Source organism: Lynx canadensis, chromosome C1 (assembly GCF_007474595.2).
Source record: "Lynx canadensis isolate LIC74 chromosome C1, mLynCan4.pri.v2, whole genome shotgun sequence".
NCBI classification, from domain to species: domain Eukaryota; kingdom Metazoa; phylum Chordata; class Mammalia; order Carnivora; family Felidae; genus Lynx; species Lynx canadensis.
Genome location: NC_044310.1, coordinates 52,863,350 through 52,884,276, shown reverse-complemented (window position 1 = coordinate 52,884,276; position 20,927 = coordinate 52,863,350). Strand labels below are relative to the sequence as shown.

General features: G+C 40.0%; 1 protein-coding gene across 1 annotated transcript in view; it reads right to left on the bottom strand.

Moving 5' to 3' along the window:
• CACHD1 (cache domain containing 1) overlaps positions 1-20,927 on the bottom strand; it is a 210,309-nt gene that overhangs the window by 70,113 nt on the left and 119,269 nt on the right. Inside the window, 1 exon segment of the mRNA XM_030325973.1 lies at positions 6,462-6,568. Within this exon segment, the coding sequence (XP_030181833.1) occupies positions 6,462-6,568 (107 nt within the window).

Genomic DNA, 20,927 nt, shown 5'->3' with positions numbered 1-20,927 from the left:
TCTGTATACTTAATTTTGTATATACGTGTACACACACATGTAAACTGAATCGCATAGCCTCAACAATCTAGATTTCTAAGTGACTGAATAGTTTTTTAATAGTATTTTTTTAATGTTTGCTTACTTTTGAGAGAGAGATAGAGAGAGAGTGGGGTAGGGGCAGAGAGAGAGGGAGACAGATGATCCAAAGTGGGCTGTGCACTGACAGCAGTGAGCCCGATGCGGGGCTTGACCCCACGAACCATGAAATCAGGACCTGAGCTGAAACTGGACGCTCAACTAACTGAGCCACCCAGGCACCTCTAGATTCTAAGTGACTGAACGGTTTTTAGATGTTATATAAATAATTATCACATCTCTTGTGACGCTAATGCAATCATGAAGCTCGGACAGTTAGGCATAAAAAGAAACGAGAAATTCCTAGTTTGATTTTTATTCTCTTATTTTAGGTTTTTAGATAGAACACAAGCTTTTCATTGCATTGGCATTAGCATACTGAACAGATAATTCCCATGGCATTTTAAAGAAGAGAGAGAGAAGCCTACAACACACAATCTTTGGCATTCACAGAAGGATGCAGTGAAGCCCCTGAAAGTGGCAACACGGGCCCTGGTGCCCACCTGTGCCTCCGGCAGCATGTACCGCTGTAACCTGACTTACAGATGCCCTTACGCCCCGTGAATCCCGTTTCTCGATGGAGACTGCGACGCTACCAAGATCGAAGTTTGCAACTTCAAATGAGGTCTTTAAATCAAACACAATATAAAAAAAGTCCAGGCACTTTTCTTTTGGCAAGAAAGACTAACTCCCCCTCTGCTCACACCTCAATTGCATAACTCAAGGGAGCAAGAGGCAACTTTCCTTGGACTCTTCAAATAAACTCTCTTTAGGGATCAGGCTACGCACAAGAAAATAGCTCAGCAGGAATTTAAAAAAAGAGAGAGGGAGGTAGGGAGGGAGAGAAACTAGGGATAAAAGCAAGAAGGAATCTGAGCAAAACATTACCAGCACCATAATGTAATGCATGAACTGTCAAATGCTGGTTGCCTGAATGGAATCAGGGACAAGGAGTCAGTTTAGAAAGCAGAGATCTGGCAGGGGTAGGTTTAAGAAAAAGAATATACATGTGTGTCGGATGGATGGACACATGACCTAGTTTTGGCTAAATAAAGCTAAGAATGGTTTACAATTTTTGCGAGTCTGTTTCCAGCTAGTCTGAAAGGCAATCTGAAACTGTGTTATCAATTAGGGACCCATTGACGGATTATATACAGTCTGAAAGGGCCCGAGGCTGGACATCTTACAGATGTAAATATCAGACATGCGATAGCCTATGAAGTCCATTAATTCTGCTCTGAAAAGGGGCATGAGCTGTAGAGGAGGAAAGGGGGGGGGCCTCTGAGGTCACCCTCCACCATCTACCACTCCTCTTAAATTACAAATGACTGCTCAAGAATGTGGACTTTGGGATGCAGCCACTGCTTGGTGGAATGTCACAAAACTTCAAATACAAGCAAGTCAGTTCTCAAATACCTGAATATTGCCAAAAACTGCTTGTAAATCTAGCTATGTCAACGGTGCCGAGAACAACTCTCCTTAGGGTAGTATGTTACACTTGAGTCATGCTTTTAGAAATATCAGAATTCAGGATCTGATCTTTAACCATACACCTCTGTCCTCACCATCTTCTTCCTCCCCTTCCTGATTTTTTAAACTCCCTCTCCCCTCACTAATAACTACTGTAATGAAACAGAACTCTGTCAGGATTCCCAATTATGTGTTCAGAGGAGTTCTACTCTAAAACCTCAGTTACAGAAGATAATCTCAACACAACAAAGAGGTCTTCAATACTGTTTCCTCTGGCCTTGCTCTTGGCCAATGATCTTGCTTCCTAAGTCTCTTGAGAAAACAACATCACGAAGAATGGAAGGTCCACTACCTTGATCATTATGAGCATCTCTGCACACTTGCTCTTCCTTCCCTCCTCTTATTAAGAATGAACACTGTGCTTTTGGACCCTCTCCTTGGAATCCCACTATCTCTTGCCTAATCAAGGAAAAGTCTCCAGCAATTGTCACTCCTCTTGCTTCTGGGTCTTTAGCTTTCCTCTACTGGATCCTCCTCTTTGGCACACAACCATGCTATAACTCCTTTCAATTTAACACTCTTCTTGACTCCACATGGCACTCCAGCTTTCCTTCCTTTCAGCAAACCCTGGCAGTTCATGTACTTACTGTTTCCAGCTCCTCTCCTCTCCATTTTTAAGAGCTCGAACTAACCAGGATCATCCTATCATTCTAGTCTACTGATCTACCAAACAGCCCTCATTCAAGTTCATTGATGACTCCCCCCCCACCCCCCGCCGCTAAATCCAAGGTCAGGTTTCTTAGCCTTCATCTTATTGGGCCTACTTAACCCAGTTGACCTCTCCTTGCTTCTTGAAATACTTTGTTCACTTGGCTTCAAGGAGATGGCTCTCTTGGTCTTCTACCAGATTGACTTCCTTTTCAAATTCCTTTACCACTTCCTCTTCATTTCAGTGACCTTTAAGCAGTAAAGTATCCCAAGACTCAGTCCTGGACTTCTTTTCCATTTTATCCACGGCTTCTTGCTAGATGACCTTTTTGGGTCTCATGATTTAAGTATTACCTATACACAATGAATCTCAAATTTCAGTCTCTAGTCTGACCCATTCCCCAGACTCCAGACTTGTATTGTATATCCAACTGCTTAGACAACATTTCTGTGTGGATATTCTATTTTTTAATTAAAAAAAATTTTTAGGGATGCCTGGGTGGCTCAGTCAGTTAAGTGGCCGACTTTGGCTCAGGTCATGATTTTGCCATTTGTGGGTTCATGCCCTGCATCAGGCTCTGTGCTTACAGCTCAGAGCCTGGAACCTGCTTCAGATTCTGTGTCTCCCTCTCTCTGCTCCTCCTCTGCTTGCACTCTATCTCTCTCTCAAAAAATAAGCACTAAAAATTTTCAAAAAAATAAAACGAAAAAATTTTAAAAATATTCGTTTTTGAGAGAGAGAGAGAGAGAGAGAGAGAGAGAGAGAGAGAATCTGAAGTGAGCAGGAGAGGTGCAGAAGAGAGAGGGAGACAAAGAATCTGAAGCAGGCTCCAAGTTCTGAGCTCTCAGCACAGAGCAGAGCCTGATGCAAGGCTCAAACCCAGGAACTGTGAGATCATGACCTGAGCCGAAGTTGGACGCTTAACTGACTGAGCCACTCAGGCACCTCTCCATGTGGATATCTAATGCACATTTCAAACCCCACTTTTTTCAAACTGAAATGTTGATTCCTTGACTGTCACCAGTATTCTCTATCATAAAAAATGGCAACTGTCATTCTCATTGATAAGGCCAAATACCTTGGAAGTCCTTGCCAGCTCTTCTCTTACTCTCTCACACACTCCCCACCCCATCTAATTAATCAGCAAATCCTAATGATTCTATCTGCAAAACACATTCAGAATCCAACCACTTCTCACCACCTTCAGTGTTACTGCACTATTAATGCTATGGCCATCTGCCACCTGGATTTTGGGATAACCTCTTAAATGGTCTCCCTGCTTCCACTTTTGCCTTGCTATTATGTATTCTTGCCACAGCAGTGATAAACCTTTTAACCTAAGCCAAGTCATGACTCTGCATAAACCCTTTGCTCCTTGCCCTCACCTCTCTCCACCAGGACCTCCTATCTTATTCGCAGCAAAATCTGAAGTCCTTATAAGGGCCAGTAAAGTAAGGTCCTTGGTGATCTGGCCCCCAATTGCCTCTTTGGTCTCATCTTCTACTGTCAATCCTCACCCACTGAATCACACTTATAGTGGCCTTCTTGCTGTTACTGAGCACACTAAACATTCTCCTAACTCACACCCTTTGCCTGGGATACGTTTCCTCCAGTTATTCTTACGGTTTTTCAAGCCCACTTATTCAGATCTCACTGATGAGCACTTTTATAAAATAAGAAAACTCCTCCCTCCTCCCCCCCTCCCCTCCCCAGCCCAAAGTGCCACTGTGTCTCATCCTTACATTGCTTTTCCTCCATAACATTCATCATCAGACATGTATATTTCCTTGCCCTTTTAAGATTTATGTCCCCCAGCTCCCAGAATATAAGCTTTTTGCTTCGTTTATAGCTGACCTAATACAAAGGAAAAGTGTTTACCCATAGAAGGTGCTCAATAGGTACACACTAGGACTATTAATGATGGAGATAGATCTTAACAATACACTCATTATTAGAAACAATAAAAACATATAAAATAAGGCAATGAGGATGGAGCCCTGGCTGCAGCAGCTTCCAGATCCTCCAAGGTCTGGCCCACTGAGGTGAGAGATCCTGGCAGAAGAGTGTTGTTCTGGCTCCCAAGTGAGCATGCACCACCCTCAGCCTGGCCCCAGCCTGCATTTTCTCAAGTCCCAGTCACCTAGCCAGGAGGGTAATGGAGTTTTGTTTAGAACCTTAGCACCATACTGAGGATCTACTATCAGATATGTATTATGAAAGGTACTGTCTACCAGAAAGGACTGAAAATAACACCGGAAAATAGTGTGTAATTCCTTATTGCTTTATTTTTTCCCTTGTTATACAAAGCAACGCATGCTTAATTTAAAATTAAGAAAATTAATAAGGAAGTAAACATATCCCACTATTCCAGCACTAAGAGGTAAGTATTAACATTTATGTGTGAGCCCTTCTGTATCTTATGTATATAAAGAAGTAATGGACTATATTTTTTCCTTATTAATTCAAACAGCCCACAAGTTAACATATATTGTAAAACTTTTTAACAAGATGTGTATTTCTGGGACACATTTATATCCGATCCTATTCAAAAAGTGCTAATTCAAACTCAAGTCTTCAGACCCAGCAACATGTCTTGTGTTGCTGAGCATATGAGAGGTAAAGAGGTAAGGAGTGAATCTGGAAACTAGAAAATTCAAGTTCCAGCTCTGTGCCCTGTGCCAGCTATGGAATCTTCCATAATTCATTTTCTCTGTCCACTCTATGCTCTTCCCTACTCTTTTTTTTTTTTTTTTCAATGTTTTATTTATTTTTGGGACAGAGAGAGACAGAGCATGAACGGGGGAGGGGCAGAGTGAGAGGGAGACACAGAATCGGAAACAGGCTCCAGGCTCCGAGCCATCAGCCCGGAGCCTGACGCGGGGCTCGAACTCACGGACCGCGAGATCGTGACCTGGCTGAAGTCGGACGCTTAACCGACTGCGCCACCCAGGCGCCCCTCTTTTTTTTTTTTAATGGAAAATATTTTCAGTAAACTTTTTTAAGAATTAACCCCACTTGCTCCAAAAGGCCTCTGACCAAAAAAACCCAAAAACCCAAAAAACAAAAAAAAACAAAAAAACCCAAAAACAAAACAAAAAACAAAAACAAACAACAACAACAAAAACCAAATCCATTATATATTGCTCTAGACAATATGTGCTTGGCATATTTAGGTTGATCATTTAATTTAGCCAGAAGCTGGAGTTTTAATATCCTTAAGCAACAGAAGGCTTATAGTTCTTCCTTTCCAGGCTTACTTAGATTACTTGGTTTGTGTATACAACAACTCCCAAAGACCACAACTCTCCCCACGGACTATGACTGGATGGGGTCCTAAAAGTAAATATTCTGTTCCTCTATCTTCTCTAGAGTTTTACATATCTGCAAGAGACCTGGAATTTGGGAAATACAGTTCTTCATGTTTAAGGATTAGATCCTTCATCTACCCAATAATAAGGGAAGCCTTAGGATCTCCTGAGCCTCAGATTTTTCTTTGGCAAAATCTGAGGATTGAAGCTGGTAGGTGATGTCTAAATTTTATTTCTAACTCTTAAAAGGGAAGCCTTTAGGTTCTGAAGCCCATCAACAAATGTACATAACAAGACAAATAGGGTGAGAAATATAGACTGGAATGCCAGGACAAGATAGCAGAGACACTATGTGCCTTTGGAACTATATATAACTATATACGCACAGGTACCCTAATAGTTATTACCACTGCATTTGAACAAAGTGCAACTTCAGTATATAACATCCTGGCACCATTTCTTAGAAATGCTTCCTCATCATCCTTTCCAAAACACCAAAACAAATTAAAAATTGTAAATAGGGAATATAAATTCAGCACATTCTAATGCAAAGATAGGTCTCTAAAATAACCTTTAAAATAACGAGTGTAAAACTCCTAATAAATGAGACAATGGATTCAAGAGTCTAGCAAGGTATATGCCATATATATACTATACAGTAAACACTCAATACAGTTCAGCTGGATTTTCTTTTTCCTTTCCCTCTTCCAAGTGTCAACTTCCAGAAAGAAATATCCAATTTTAAGTATATGATATTTTCTGTTCAAATCCTAAGGGATAACATCTAAAGCAATACATTTATTCAGTGTGAATGTGGTGAAATACAGTTCACCTTTATAAGCCAAGAGATTACTGACCTGAATTTAAATCTCGTCCTGGATTGAAGGCCCGGCTATTAACAGTAGTAGAAAGTCGATCACAACTAATTGTTCTAGATACATTGGTGTTAAAGTTCCCATCAAATCTGAAACAATAGAATTAGCAATATTTACTTAGCGGTTATTAAATTCAGAAAAACCAACAAGATAATTCATACTGCATATGAACAGTAATAAACAGTATATTGTTTATTGTATTGTTTATTGTATATATCCAGCTCATAAACAGTAAATTGTGATTTAGATTTTAAATATTAGAAAATATCATTTCAGAACAATATGGGAAAAACAACATCTGCTTCTAGGAGGCTTTAGAAGTCAAGTTCAATTCTAAGGAGATTAAAAAATAACAATCCTTTGACCCAATTCTCTCCCTAATGAATTTGAGTGAGGCACTATTGATAAAATCATACAGAAAACAGATTTGACAAAATCAGACAATAATTTTAAAAATGCAGACTTAAGCTCTGATGTAATATATGAAACAATTCTTTAAATTATCTTATCTGAAAACCAGTGATCAAGAACAAAAATAGTGAGTAATGAAGGAGAAAGAACGTTTGGGGCTTAGGCAACATCTAGACCTGAATCCCTGCTCTGTTCAATTTTCCTGAACCTTGGTTTTCTTATCCAGGGAAGAAAATTTAAAAAAGAGAGAGAGAGAGAGAGAGAGAGAGAGAGAGAGAGAGAAAGAAAGAGAGAAAGAGAACAAAGTTCCTCTCCTGGTATAGAACACATAGTTTGTACCTTCTGGACTATAATATAAATAAAGTCAAAGCCTTTTTGATTTCCAGTGGTAGTTCAATGTTAGGGTTAGGGCTAGAACAATGTAAGTACTCTGGCTAGTTGCTGATCAATAAACACTAGTGTAATCAATGACTCATTTGCTACAGCAAACAGCAATCTGCAAGAAAATAAGAGGAAAATGTACCATCTCATTCACATACACTCCCTACAAGTTTTTATTCCCCCCATGAGTATTTTTAAGTGAACTTAATCCAGAAGTAACAAAAGCAAAAAACTTTGAATTTCTAAATAACTCATTTAGGATTTGATATACTGATAAGACTCATGAAATTTCTAAGAGTCCCCCCTCCAAACTAACTTAATCTGAAATTAGAGGTTTTAAAATTAATGTTAAAATGTGTACGTACATCAATTTATAAATGCCATTAATGAAATTCCATGAACACAGGTAGAGAAACTATATGACCTGGAAGAAACACTCCTAAAAATCAAGATCCACTCAATTATTCATGTGAACTTTGAGGATCTGTCGATCCCATTTCACAATATATAAGAATTATTACGTTAAACTGATTGTATAAGCAAGGGGACTAGGTCTTCACATGGTGTGTTGGGTTCTAAAACAAAAGTTAAACAGTTTTGTTTGGATACATATCATCTCAAAGGAGAAAGTAACTGGATTTTAAGAGACCTTTAGTTCAGCCTCCAACCCAGTACAGAATTGTATCTTATATCAACATTGTCAACTGTGGCTCCAAGGACACAGTTGCTTCACCAACGTGGTTGCTCTTCCTTGGACCTGCTCCAATTTGTCTAGACAAGAGATTGCTGCCTCAAAAGCCACAGATGGAGAGGAAAGAAGAAATTAATACATCGGCAGCTGCCTGTGTGCATGCGGGCAAAGCAACATAATCTCACTAGCCCTCTCTCGTAGCATTTCAACATCTGTGCTGCAGGAGTGGCACTATACAAGGAACTCACCTGCTTGCCTTGCTCTAGATAGACACATAAAATCTATTCCCTCACAAACTTTTTAATAAAAGACACGATAACGTTTTGGGCTCATGGGCTGGCTATACAGTCTCCATCACAACTGCTAAAACTCTGTCACTGTAGTGTGAAAGCAACCAAAGAGCATTCACAAAGAAGGAGTATGGCTGTGTTCCAAAATACCTTAATTTTCAAAAACAGGCAGGGTGCCAGACTTGTTTCACCCCTGGCCCAGATCAGGGCAGTCCAGGAGAATTCTCTGTAATGATGACAATGTATTATTTTTGCAGTGCCCCTATGGTAGCTACATGTGGTTGCTGAGCATTTGAAATGTGCCTAATGTAACTTAAACACTAAATTTTTAAAGATTTTAATTCCAGTTAACATATGAAATTTTCTATCGTATAATTTTAACTTAAATGTAAATCATCACTGAGTAGTGGCTACCATTTTGGACAAGTGCAATTATCGAAGTTCCTCTTGATTATTTACCCAGTCTTCCTTCAAGTCTTTATTCACTTATTATTTTCCCAGAAAGTCCTGTCCTAACTGTGGATGGTTTCTCATTCTATGCCAAGTGCCTCCATCTTATCTCAAGGCATGTGCCATAATTTAAAAAAAAATATTCTATTTCAGAGAAAGAGAGAGGGCACAAGCTCATTATAACGAGCAAATTATCTTATTTTTAATTTTTATTTTTTTTGCCTTTTCATATATCCAATAAAGACAGGTCAAATTAGAGGTGAGATGCCAAAGGTTTTGGTATGGAAGGCTTCTTGTGTAAATCCTACCACATGGCACTTGAACTCCCAATTCTTTCTAAAACCTTTTCACATATCTGAGAAGTCTTAGTTCCCCCAATGGGACTCTAAAGTTACTTGAGGATTTGTATTTCTCTCTCAAGTCTAACACTCTGTTGGTAATGTGTGGTATCCCATAGATTCTTATTGGTGACAAATGAGGAAGGGCAGAGAGCTAGTCACTGGAAAGCTCTGGGTATTTTACCCAGTCATATTCATGGAACATCTATGATGAACAAGGCACTACCACTGTGGCAAAGCATGGTTATGTCATGGTCAGCAGCATGGACTTGAGCAGTAACCAGACCTGCACTGGACTTTGCATTTAAATTCCATCTTGCACATAACTTACGTTTTCTAAGCCTCTGTTTTTCTCATCTGTAAAATGGTGATAACAATAGCACCTATTTCATAAGGTTGTGTTAAGAATTAAATCAGAAAATGGCTCTTAAAAGCCTGTCACATGGTAAGCATTTAATAAGTAATAAGAACTACGAATGGATGGGTTAGTAATGGTAACAGCAGCTACTAAGTGTTCATCGTATGTCAGGCATATTCCAAATACTTCACACGGATAAACTCAATGTGATCCTCACAAAGCCTAGGAAAAGTACTATTATCATCTCCATTTGAATGCCTGGAAACTGAGGCACGGAAATGTTAAATCAAGAAGCCCAAGGTCGCAGCTGGGAAGCAAACAGAACCAAGATGTAAACATACACTTGAGCTCTCCTTCATAATGAATACGTTACAACGTATCTCAATAAATCAACAAATAAATCATCCTTGACGTTATCTAAAATAGCTGAAGTAGAATTCAATTCTCTCAGAGGAAAAGGTTACTCTGAAAGATTGTAGGGCATAGGGGAAATCTTTGCTTTTTACTTAATAGAAAATGACAGTGGCTAAACATAAGGCTTCACAATGCATAGCTACAGAGAAAGAGTTCTCTACTCACAAAGATAAGGATTTAGAGGAAAAGGAAGAAAACATTAAAGGCAGGTGTTCTTTACTAATTGTTGATAAAGTGAATGCTCACTACTGGCATAGCTATGAAATTGGCCATTAGGGAGTTGTTTTTTATTATTTCATTCTAGAAAAGCCTCAAGTTCCCCTCCCAAATCCGAGGGGTTTCAAGAGAGTCAGTGGATAGGAGAGCCAGCATGTACATTCCTTGCACAGAGAAGAGATACAGCAGACCTGGTGCCAGCTCAAACCAGTTTTCTCCTTTTCCTGGTACTAAACTCCTCTGAAAGAAAGACCCTGGCATTCTGAGAACCTTGAACAAATGGCTTATGTACAACAAAGGTAATAGAATGAAGACAATACCAAGAAAAAAAACTGCACCAAATCCTGAAAATTCTCAGGGCAGTTAACATAGGATGCACAATGCCACAACTGTAGTTTTACTGTAAATGTGGACAAGACGTAACACTGAAACACAGCTCAGGAAAGCCCCAACTGATGTGTGCAAACACACAGGCTTCCAGAGACCAAACCTGATCCAGACCTGATCCAAAAATAAAATGTAAAATACCTGAAGAAGTTCTTTTCTCTGAAGGAATCCATAGAACAATCCTGATGTCTTAGCATTAAATAACCACCTTGCAGGAGAACCCCAGCCAGAGGGCAATCTGACTTGTGTCTTGTCCGCTCAAGGACAAGAGGGCTCTGAAAGTTTAGCAGGAAGGGATGAACAGCTTGTTACCTCATTTTGGAACGTGATTTAATTCTTGCTCCCTGGGTAACCTGAAAGAAGTGAATGCTGGTGGTTTTAAATTAATTTTCTCCTAGTAAGCCCCCACATTCTGGTATTTAAAGAATTCAGAGACCTGTCAACCACTCTCTTTCCTCCTGCTTCCTGCTGGATGCTATTCTTTAAGTGGTAACAGTCTCTCAATAGTCTCAGTTGTCTTGAGTTCCTTCACATGTGCTGAACCTCAGCCATACAGCATGCACTCCCCAGCTGGGTTAACACTGAAGTGCCCAGAAATAAACCTCACTCTGCTTCTGTCTCTGCCTAGACTGCTGACCTGCCAGTCAGGTAAGGAAGCAGGTGTCAACAGGGGGCTTAGAGATACAGGAGAACAGTGTGTCCCGAGCTGCTGAGCCAGCTAGGAGAAATCGTTACAAGAGCAAAAACCCTGTGAGTATCTCTTCACCCTCCACTCACCCACACTCACTAGTATCTTCTCTTCTGGACTCCAGATTCCTCCTGGACTCTAAACACAGGAGTAAAACATGCTTGGCCGTTATATCAGCCACCTCTAGATCCCAGAGAAACAGTTGCCTTGACTACGATGGGAATGCATTTTATGCACCTGTGCCTCTCCTAAATACTATTTATAAAAAGAAACCTACTACTCACCCTGATTTGGGGACTATGAGAAACATAAAGTTACTGCTTACAATACTTTATAGAAACATGTCAGTTATGCTTAAGGGTTACCTACAAGATTTTTCATTGAGAAGTATATTAGCTGCCAGTCACATTTATAGTATTCCAGCTTTATGGAAAAGGTCAAGTACTGGTAAAATCATAGATTTTCGTATAAACTGAGCAGGGCAATTCAACTTTATATCTGTACTTTAAAAAAGGAATTTATAATAAGAGAATGATCCTATCTAAATCTCCTATAGACCCTCACTTGAAAAAAAGGAGATATTGGATTATGACTGCTTTCTATACTTATTTTCATAAGATAAAACCAGCGCCTGAAATTTAGTTTCAAATAATTCTATCTTTCCTATGCCTGTAAGTTTGAAAAGGAAAAAAAAAAAACAAAAAAACTTCCTTCTGGATTTACTTTCATGAACAACTGATCGAAACTGCATCCCGAGGGAGAAAACAGAACTGTGACTCCCACTTTGATCTCTTCCCCATGGAGAAATTCACTCCCTGCCTGGCTTGCAAGATGTTCATTTGATTGACGTTTGCTCTGATGTGCAAACTGCTTTGAACTTCAGACATTTAATTCCCATCAGGCTGCAGTCATTTTTATTCTCCTTCAACAGGATTTACAAGCAGGAGATCAGCAAATGTAGAAGATAAAATAAATTTGCAGAAGCTTTGAATCTTACATCAAAACAGTGTTCAAGTGAGTTCCAATTGGATTTCATTCAGCCACGATTCACAGTGTAAATCAACTTTTCAGTGGAGTCCCAGTTTAGAAAGAAAAAGATATAAAGGAGAGAGACACATACACCAGTTGGGATTTACTTCCTGAGTCTCTTTTTTGGTCTTTGTTTAAATTTCCTATGGAAGGTGATTTGCCAGGCAAATCACTCAGAACCCTGGGTTTTCCTCAACATTTCCAAGGAAGCCTGCCCAATTTATCACTTTGCACACAAAAACCACACCCACAGTGTGGATTCCCAGGGTGGTGGTGAAATGCGGTATTGCTCACGGACACATTTTTAAGGCAGTAATTGAAAAAGCAAATCCCTGAGGATCTCTCAGAAGAGCCAGGCTCAAACTGCCAGTTGAGTCCATTAACAAAGCAACTATGATGACAGCTAATGGGCTAGGGAATGTTTTTTACTTGTTTGCTTGTTTTTAATCACTGCTAAAATGCCGAGACAGGTGCAAAAGGTTAAAAACAAAAAATCCCACTATTTCCTCCTGAAGTAGAAATCTGCTATTGGATCAGAAGCTGGTGGAACAGACGCAGTGAGGCCGCCAATGAATTGACAACACAAGGCTGGCCCTTGCTGCTAGGGCTGTTCAACCACCAAACTCCACTTTAGGAAGAGCACACATCTTTCTGGTAAGCATGGGAGGCAAAATCCCTTGACCGGTAAGCAGCTGTCAGAGTCTCTCAAAGACCGTCTGGACCCTGGGAAGTGACCATGTCTGCCAGACCCCTTGGTCCTACTAACAACCTAACAGTGTCTGGTCTGCCATGATAGGGAGACATCATTTCGCCTCCATCCAAACAGGTTCCTGCTCATTCTTTCTGGGAAGTATCTGCTCTCCAAATATTTGAGCAACACCAGTTGAAAAGAATTAAACAAGAACCCCCTTATCTTCCACTTAACCACCCATGAGAATAAAGTTAAACAAAGAGAGAGCTAAGATAAAAATCAAACATCTGCACTGGCAAATATTTAAACTCTATGAATGGTAGAAGAAAGGGGTAAGAATAGGATCACTTCAAAAAGGAACTATCACATTTATAAAGTAAATGATACTTGAACGCCCCCAACCGAGTTTACTTATTCAAACACCTAAATTAATGGGCAAACTGAAAAGCTGTCAAATAACGTGTAATCATGGTCCGAGAAATGGTTTTTCCTTCCACCTCTGCAGAGATTGGGGAGATAAGTCACATTCTTTTTGTTCTTATCAGTATTAAGGATTAAACCTTCAGGTTTCAGCAACTCAGCCACAGCAGAAACATGGCCAGTGTCAAACACCCTTGCAAGGTAAAGCTTGCAGAGCAACAAAGTCTCTCTTTCTCTATGAAAGTCTAAGTATCATACAAACCAGGCCCATTTCTTTTTCACCATTTTCCCACCACAACAGATCGCTGAGAGAAGGCCCTGCTGTGATTGTATGTCTCATGGCTAGATTCAAAATGGCAGTATTATTCATTTAATCCACTTTCTCACACAAGCTTGAAAAATTGCACAGGTGACATCTAGGGGAATTGGAAGTGGATCCATGACCACATTAAACATTTATCCTTATCTTCCTCATCACCAGGTTGTTGCAGGGGTGCATGAAGAAGAAAGAAGGGAACCTGGAGGAAAAAAAAAAACAAACCCCACCCCCCCCCCAAAAAAAACCCAAAACACAAGCAGGTGGACACAGGCCTGGTGGGACCCAAAGGTTCCCTTCATGCTATTCTGCAGCCCATGTCCATCCTGCCAACTTGACCTCCAAGAAGGGCTTAAGTTGCTGTACATTTATTTATACACTTCCCTCCCTTGCTAAGAAGACACAAAGAGAGATCCTTTCCTGTGTTTATCCCCAGAGCCTGTGGCCCAGAGTTGGCTGTGAAGAGCAAGATATTAGTTAATAAATGTCTGCTGGATGAATAAATGCAGGAAACCTAAGAGGTGGAGACTTCCTGGGACTAGAGATTGGAAATTTGTGTGCTTTCTTCCTTCGTAAATAGCAGACAACTGTGAGTGGTAGGACACAGACATCAAAGAGAAGCACTAAGAATCTCCAAGTTAGCAGATGACCTTGTAGATGAACTGGCCTAATCTCTCAGGCACATGGGCCCTGAAGAGGGAAGAGGCCTGTCCAAATCTCCCTGTAAAAGAAATAGGAAATGTAAGATGTGGAATACTTAGGACTGTGTCCTCAAAAAGAATTACTGACATGATATCAATAAGTTAATAAAGCTATGTGTGTGCATCACCTTATTAGGAAAGTAGGGTCCCCCCAAACAGATTTTAGAATGGTTTTTAAATCTTGGCGTTCTTTGAAGACACGGTGATATTTTTGCACAATAAACATACAAAAAGCCCAAGGAAAACTTCTAGTCCTTTGTTATCACAGGGTTGATTTCTTAAAGCTGGTAGAGTCCACTAGCTAGTTTCTTTTAGAGACGAGATTTTCTAAAAAGGAAGAGAAGGAAGAAAAGAAAATCACAGGATCAACTCTCTCCCTAAAATCCGCAAAAGGCCACTGGTGAAGGTCAGTATTCTAAGCAGAGTGGCAGGTCTCCCTTCTTTTAGTAAAGGTCACACAAGGAAAACTCCAGAAAGCAAGACTTTCAGCAGACCCAGATGCAGGTGTGCTTTCTGCTGGGAGGATGTTCATCAACAGTCCTAAATGTACAGGTACCTATCCCCCTGCCACCACCACCACACACATGGACGGAAAGGACATAAATTACCGCAGGAACACGGTTTTAACACTGAGAAACAAACTAACCAGACTATGGGAGATTTACATTCAGCCAATTTAGAAACTTCAGAGGGTCATACAACAGCCTCTAGTGAAATTCTAAGAAGGAAAACATAGTTTAGCATTTCAATTGGCAGCTAAGCCATTCCAATTTTACCACAGGTCAAAATATTGTCATTTAAAAAAATGATGTCAGGGGCGCCTGGGTGGCTCAGTCAGTTAAGCATCTGACTTTGGTTCAGGTCACGATTTCACGGTTCCTGAGTTCGAGCCCTGCACTGGAGACTCTGCTGTCAGTGCAGAGCCCACTTTGGATCCTTGGTCTCTCTCTCTCTCTCTCTCAAAAATATACATTTAAAAAAAATGATTTGAAATCAGGCAACCCAGATTCTAAATCCTGCTCCCTGAGCCTGGATACAACCTCTGAGCCTGCTTCTTCATGGGCACAATGGGGGTGGGGAGGAGCAGATAGCTGTTAAGATCATTTGAATAATCTAAGTAAAATAACATTCATTTTTTAATGTTTATTTTTGAGAGAGAAAGAGACAGAATGCAGTGGGGGAGGGGCGGAGAGAGACAGAGAGAGACACAGAATCTGAATCAGGCTCCAGGCTCTGAGCTGTCGGCATAGAGCCCGACTGACACGGGGTTCAAACCCATGAACTATAAGATCATGACCTGTGAAGTTGGAAGCCCCACCTACTGAGCCACCCAGGCTCCCCAGTAGAACAACACTTATAAGAGTAAAACCCAAGAAAGTATTTTACTGAAGTATAAGCATATGTAACTCTTACATAAGTTAAATAATGTCACTTAGTTGGCCTTCTGAAATGTAAAACATTCTGTAAAATCTTTGTTGAATTCTGAGCTCAAGTGAAGTCCTTCCGGTGCTAATATTCATAAAGACAGTATCTGTAACATTTCACCTGCCTGCAGGTAGTAATCATTTTTAAAAGGACTGGAGATGAAAGTTTGAGATAAGGGAGAACAACTTGAAAGGCTAAGATGGGTCATATAGCACTTTAAGGGCAAAAACACAAAACACACCTTCTTGGGGGAAAGAACAAGATCTGCAATAAAAATTAAACTCAGTTTGTTAAGGACCATGCTTGTCACGTTATTTGACCTTGTGACATGGAAAGAACAAAACAGCAAGAGTCATAAATGGAAAAGCACCTGGCTAAGTCACAATGTTTTATTTTTCTTAAGAACATAATAATTCTTATTATAAGAAAATGTGTACAGGGTTAGATACTTTACATCATTTTTTTCATGTGTACTACCTTAAAACAAGTGGGGAAAAATAGGAGTTGCACACATGTGGTCAGCTACTATGCCTAGAAATCTTATTTTAAACAAAACTTAACTATGTATCAGCACGACATTAAAACTATACAATTTGGGGCACTTGGGTGGCTCAGTCGCTTAAGCATCTGACTTCAACTCAGGTCACGAAGCATCAGCTTCAGCTCATGAGTTTTCAGTCCAGTGTCAGGCTCTGTGCCGACAGCTCAGAGCCTGGAGCCCGCTTCGGATTCTGTGTCTACCCCTCCTCGGGCCGGCTCTCTCCCCTTCCCCCACTCACGCACTCTCTTTCCTTCAAAAATAAACATTAAAAAAAAATCACATACAACTACACATTTCAACCTGGCCCTCTCTCCTGAACTGCCATGGCATATAACATAGTTGTGGGTGGAGGGGGATATTTGCGGGATGAAAATAAAACTATGCTACAGGAGAATCTCAACTCCTCACCAAACACCTCCCCAGAATGATCTGTGTGCAACTCAAAAATCAAAATCAGTATGTTCCAACTGAATTCATCTTCCTCTTGAAAATCTTTTGCTGGGGCACCTGGCTGGCTCAGTCAGTAAAGCATGCTACACTTGATCTCAGGGTCTGGAGTTCAAGCCCCACATTAGGCATGAGCCTACCTATTAAAAAAAAAATCTTTTGCTCTTATTTTCACTTTCTAATTAATAGATTTCTAGCCGCTGAGATGCTCGATTTAAAATTTAAAACCGTCTTTTAAAATCTTTCTCTGCACCTAAATCTCCAATGAAATCTAGCTGACATCTTGAAGTGTCATTACTTTTCTCCTGGATTAGGATGGCCCAACTTGACCAGCAACTTGCCTCTCCACCCCAACTTATCCTTCCTTTGCCAACTAATTAACCTGCCCAAGTCTCAGACTGACAATAGCCTTTCTTTTCTTTAAAATCTACTGTTTACAGAGAAAAAATTTGTCCAGTCGGCCAAGGATTTTGAGCCCAGCCCAGCACAGCTCTTATCCATTACTCCAGCTCTGTCCTCCACTTCTGCATGGTCGGTTCTTTATGATGCTTGCTCTTTTTTTCATCTGCAGCATTTTTTCCTAGATCTGTAGGAGTTCTACTCTTCAGGGCCTCAACTACCACCTCTCTACTGAGACTGAGTGCTCACAGGCCTCTGTTCATAATCTCTTTTTCTTCTAAAGGAGACTTTAGATTTTTCATGGCACTTGACACAGTCTGCTTAGCTTACTCTAATGGCCTGTGAGTTCCTGAAAGTACGGACTGTTTTTATTCATCTTTGTCTTTCGGACAGTTTCTAGTACAATGTCTTGCACATTAGCTGCCTTGCACAGGATCCAGATGAGGTGAAAATGATATATATGGGTATTTGGAAAATTCACGTTTTTAAATTTACCTTACATACAACCAGTTATTTTTATATAATTATTCATATCCATTATTACTATATTAATGATTAACTCTAACTGGCCAACATCAACTTAAATTTTCTAACAGAGCTTCTAACAATTGAGTAACACTCAGATGAAAACAACTATTATAAATGGGCATAAAGGTACTTGAATTTCCTGTCTAGAGGTAAAGTAGCTCAATAACTCTGTTATCATCGTTACTAGCAGTACTCAAAAACTAAAGACGAAATCAGGCTTGCTGCCATGCACTAATTCCTTCAGCAGATATTTAATGGAGACTTGTTCAAGCAAGGTGTTGAATCTGACTGGGTCCCTGATCTCAAATATAACTAAAAAGAAAGATGAGAGAGCATACGATGTACAAATATAACTTAGAATCTGGAATCAACCACTCTCACAGTTACTAGAATCAACTTCAGTTGATCGCCTTTAGTTCCTCCCTCTTTCAACACCCAAGAGGGGGGGGTGCCCATAGCCATATTCATGCCCCCACTTGTTCCTTGCCTATATAAATGCAATCAAACTTCTACTTGCTACATGGTCGACAGGTAAAATCCCCTTATCCCCTTAAAGGGGATCTTCATTTCGTTCCCTTTCTCAAAAATACTTAATTCTCTCATTCAACTGTTATTTACTGAGCATCTACCCTGTGTCAGACAGTAAAGATAAACACAAGAAGAATTGTCCTTGACTTCATTTACAGTGCCTATGGTCTCCTGAATAAAGTTTAATTCTTCAGTCTAGCCTTTGAGAATCTCTATTATCTGATAGTAACCGACTTCTCAGACGGCCCTTTCATCACTTTCCAGACACTATGTACTCTTCAGTGCTCTTGGCCATTTTCAGATAGTCCTTTCTTTCCTGGAAAGCTCTTCTTCCATATTCCTATATGTTTAAATCCCCTTCTTACTTCAAATGTTTTTTTTTTTTTAAATGATTTAATGAATGAATAATTTAACCTCTATAAGCCTGGCTACATAATACCACCTTATTTCCCCTAAGTAGTTCTCAAAAAGATGAAAACAAATTCTCTCATGAAATCTAGAATTTACAAATTTGGGCAGTAGGAAAAGTTGCCTATAATGTCAAATGGCTCCAGTTAAAAACAAACCTTCTAAGAAGGCTGAGGGAAATTAATCAATCTTGAGAGCTAGGCCTCTGGAGTATAGTCTGAACTGCTCCTTTTACAGCTGAGGAAAACTGTAAACTAAAAAAGTTACGTGAACTTTGTAAGATGATACAGCAGAGAAGAGCAAAAGTCCATCCAGTCTTAGTACTGTACTACAGTGATATAACTGCCTCACAACTTAACATAAAGGAAAACTGTCTTCACTGTTTAAGGTGTTTCAAGGCAGATTATTTTAAAAGTTAACAATTTAAAAAGAGGCTTGCCTCCTTTTAAAAATTAAAAAGGCTCATGTCTGAGTTCAGCTTAAAAAAAAAAGGCAGGGGCGCCTGGGTGGCTCAGTTGGTTAAGCGGCCGACTTCGGCTCAGGTCATGATCTCACGGTCCATGGGTTTGAGCCCCGCGTCGGGCTCTGTGCTGACAGCTCAGAGCCTGGAGCCTGTTTCGGATTCTGTGTCTCCCTCTCTCTGACCCTCCCCCGTCCATGCTCTGTCTCTCTCTGTATCAAAAATAAACGTTTAAAAAAAAAAAATTAAAAAAAAAGGCAAACACAAACCTTGACCTGAAACTAGTAAGTCCCTAAAGAAGCCAAAGGATCCTAGCTTAGGAGTCTGAACATTATGGGTCAGCATGTTAACCATCAAAATTAAAAACAACTCTCTAAGGAGCTTATTTCTGGTTCCTATAGTGTCAACAATATTTGAACTTAACATAGGAACATAGAAATTTGCACATCTAATCATACCGCAAGATATACAACCAATTTACATGAAAAAAGACTTACTCAGCTGCCTGCACTCCTTTCCAGGCAGTTATTAACATGAGCATTATTAACTTTTTAAAAGAAGCAGTCTAGTAGGACACAATATAACGTTTGAAGAGAGTAATAATCTGGCATCCTCCAATCTAAATGTGAGTGTTAACAAAAAATTTAACTTCAGTAGTAGGCTTTGCCATTCAATTTTCTATCCTTTCTCTAAAAGTGTGTGATAGTTAATTTTATGTGTCAATTTGGCTGGGCCAGGGTCCTCAGATATTTGGTCAAACATTATTCTGGATTTTTCTGTGAAGGGAGTTTTGGGATGAGATCAACATTTAAGTCAGTGGGCTGTGGGTCCAATTAGGTGAAGGTCCTAATAAAGACTGACCTCCCAAGCAAGAAGGAATTCTGCCAGCAGACTGGAACTGCAACTGTTCCTGGGTCTCCAGACTGCTGGGCTACCCTGCAGATTTTAGACTTGTATCTGCAAAATCATGCAAGCCAATTCCTTAAAATAAATCTCGCCCCCTCTGCCTCTCTTTCACATATCTTCTCCTATCAGTTCTGTTTCTCTGGAGAACTCTAACAGGCTTACAGCAATGGCTATTCATGAGAAATGCAATCATGAGCGTGTACTTCTTGCATCAGAACCTATGCTGGTTGCTTTACCTATAGCACAATATCCCCAACAGATTTGTGGTAAGGCCTGGCTCTTGAAATCCTACTGCTCTAGTGGGTGGCAGCCAGAGATGCATTAAATTTGGGTTCTCAGAAAATGAGAGGAGTCTTACCCTGCCTTCCCCAGTGACTACATCAATCCCAGTGGATGCTCCAACTCAAAGAGCTCCTTGAAAAATAGCAGAAATCTAATTTGACAATATTTCCCAGAGTTTCTTCACTTTTTGGAATCAGTGAAGTTTTAAGTCTGCCCTGATAGGTAGGAGAGAATTCTCTATAGAGCTGAAGTCTAGCTGTAGGTGGCTGGCTTCCAAGAGGCTTAGAAACAATTGCTTGCTTATTCTAGCTCATTCTAGTATTGCTTTGCTCATCTCAAACCTGGCTTAAAGGCCTTAACAAGTCCCACCACAATTAACCAATTCACAAGCATTAATTCAGTGAGGTCAAAAGCACTGAACCCCACTTGGAGACACAGAAATAAAAATCTAAGTTCATCTTCCTAGCATTTACTTCCTAGTTTACCCTCACCATTGTTCCCTTCTTTTAAAAATAAGATGAAAAGAAAAGAAAAGAAAAGAAAAGAAAAGAAAAGAAAAGAAAAGAAAAGAAAGGAAACGAAACGAAACTGGGAGAGGGAGGAGAGAAATGGATTAAAAGACATGGAAGATAAAATTATTGATTGGTTTGTATAATAAAAGCCAAGGGTTGGTCGGTCCTGCTGAGTAAACAACAGGTTCAGATGTGCTCAAGAGAACCCCATCTCTGTGGCAAGCCAGATTT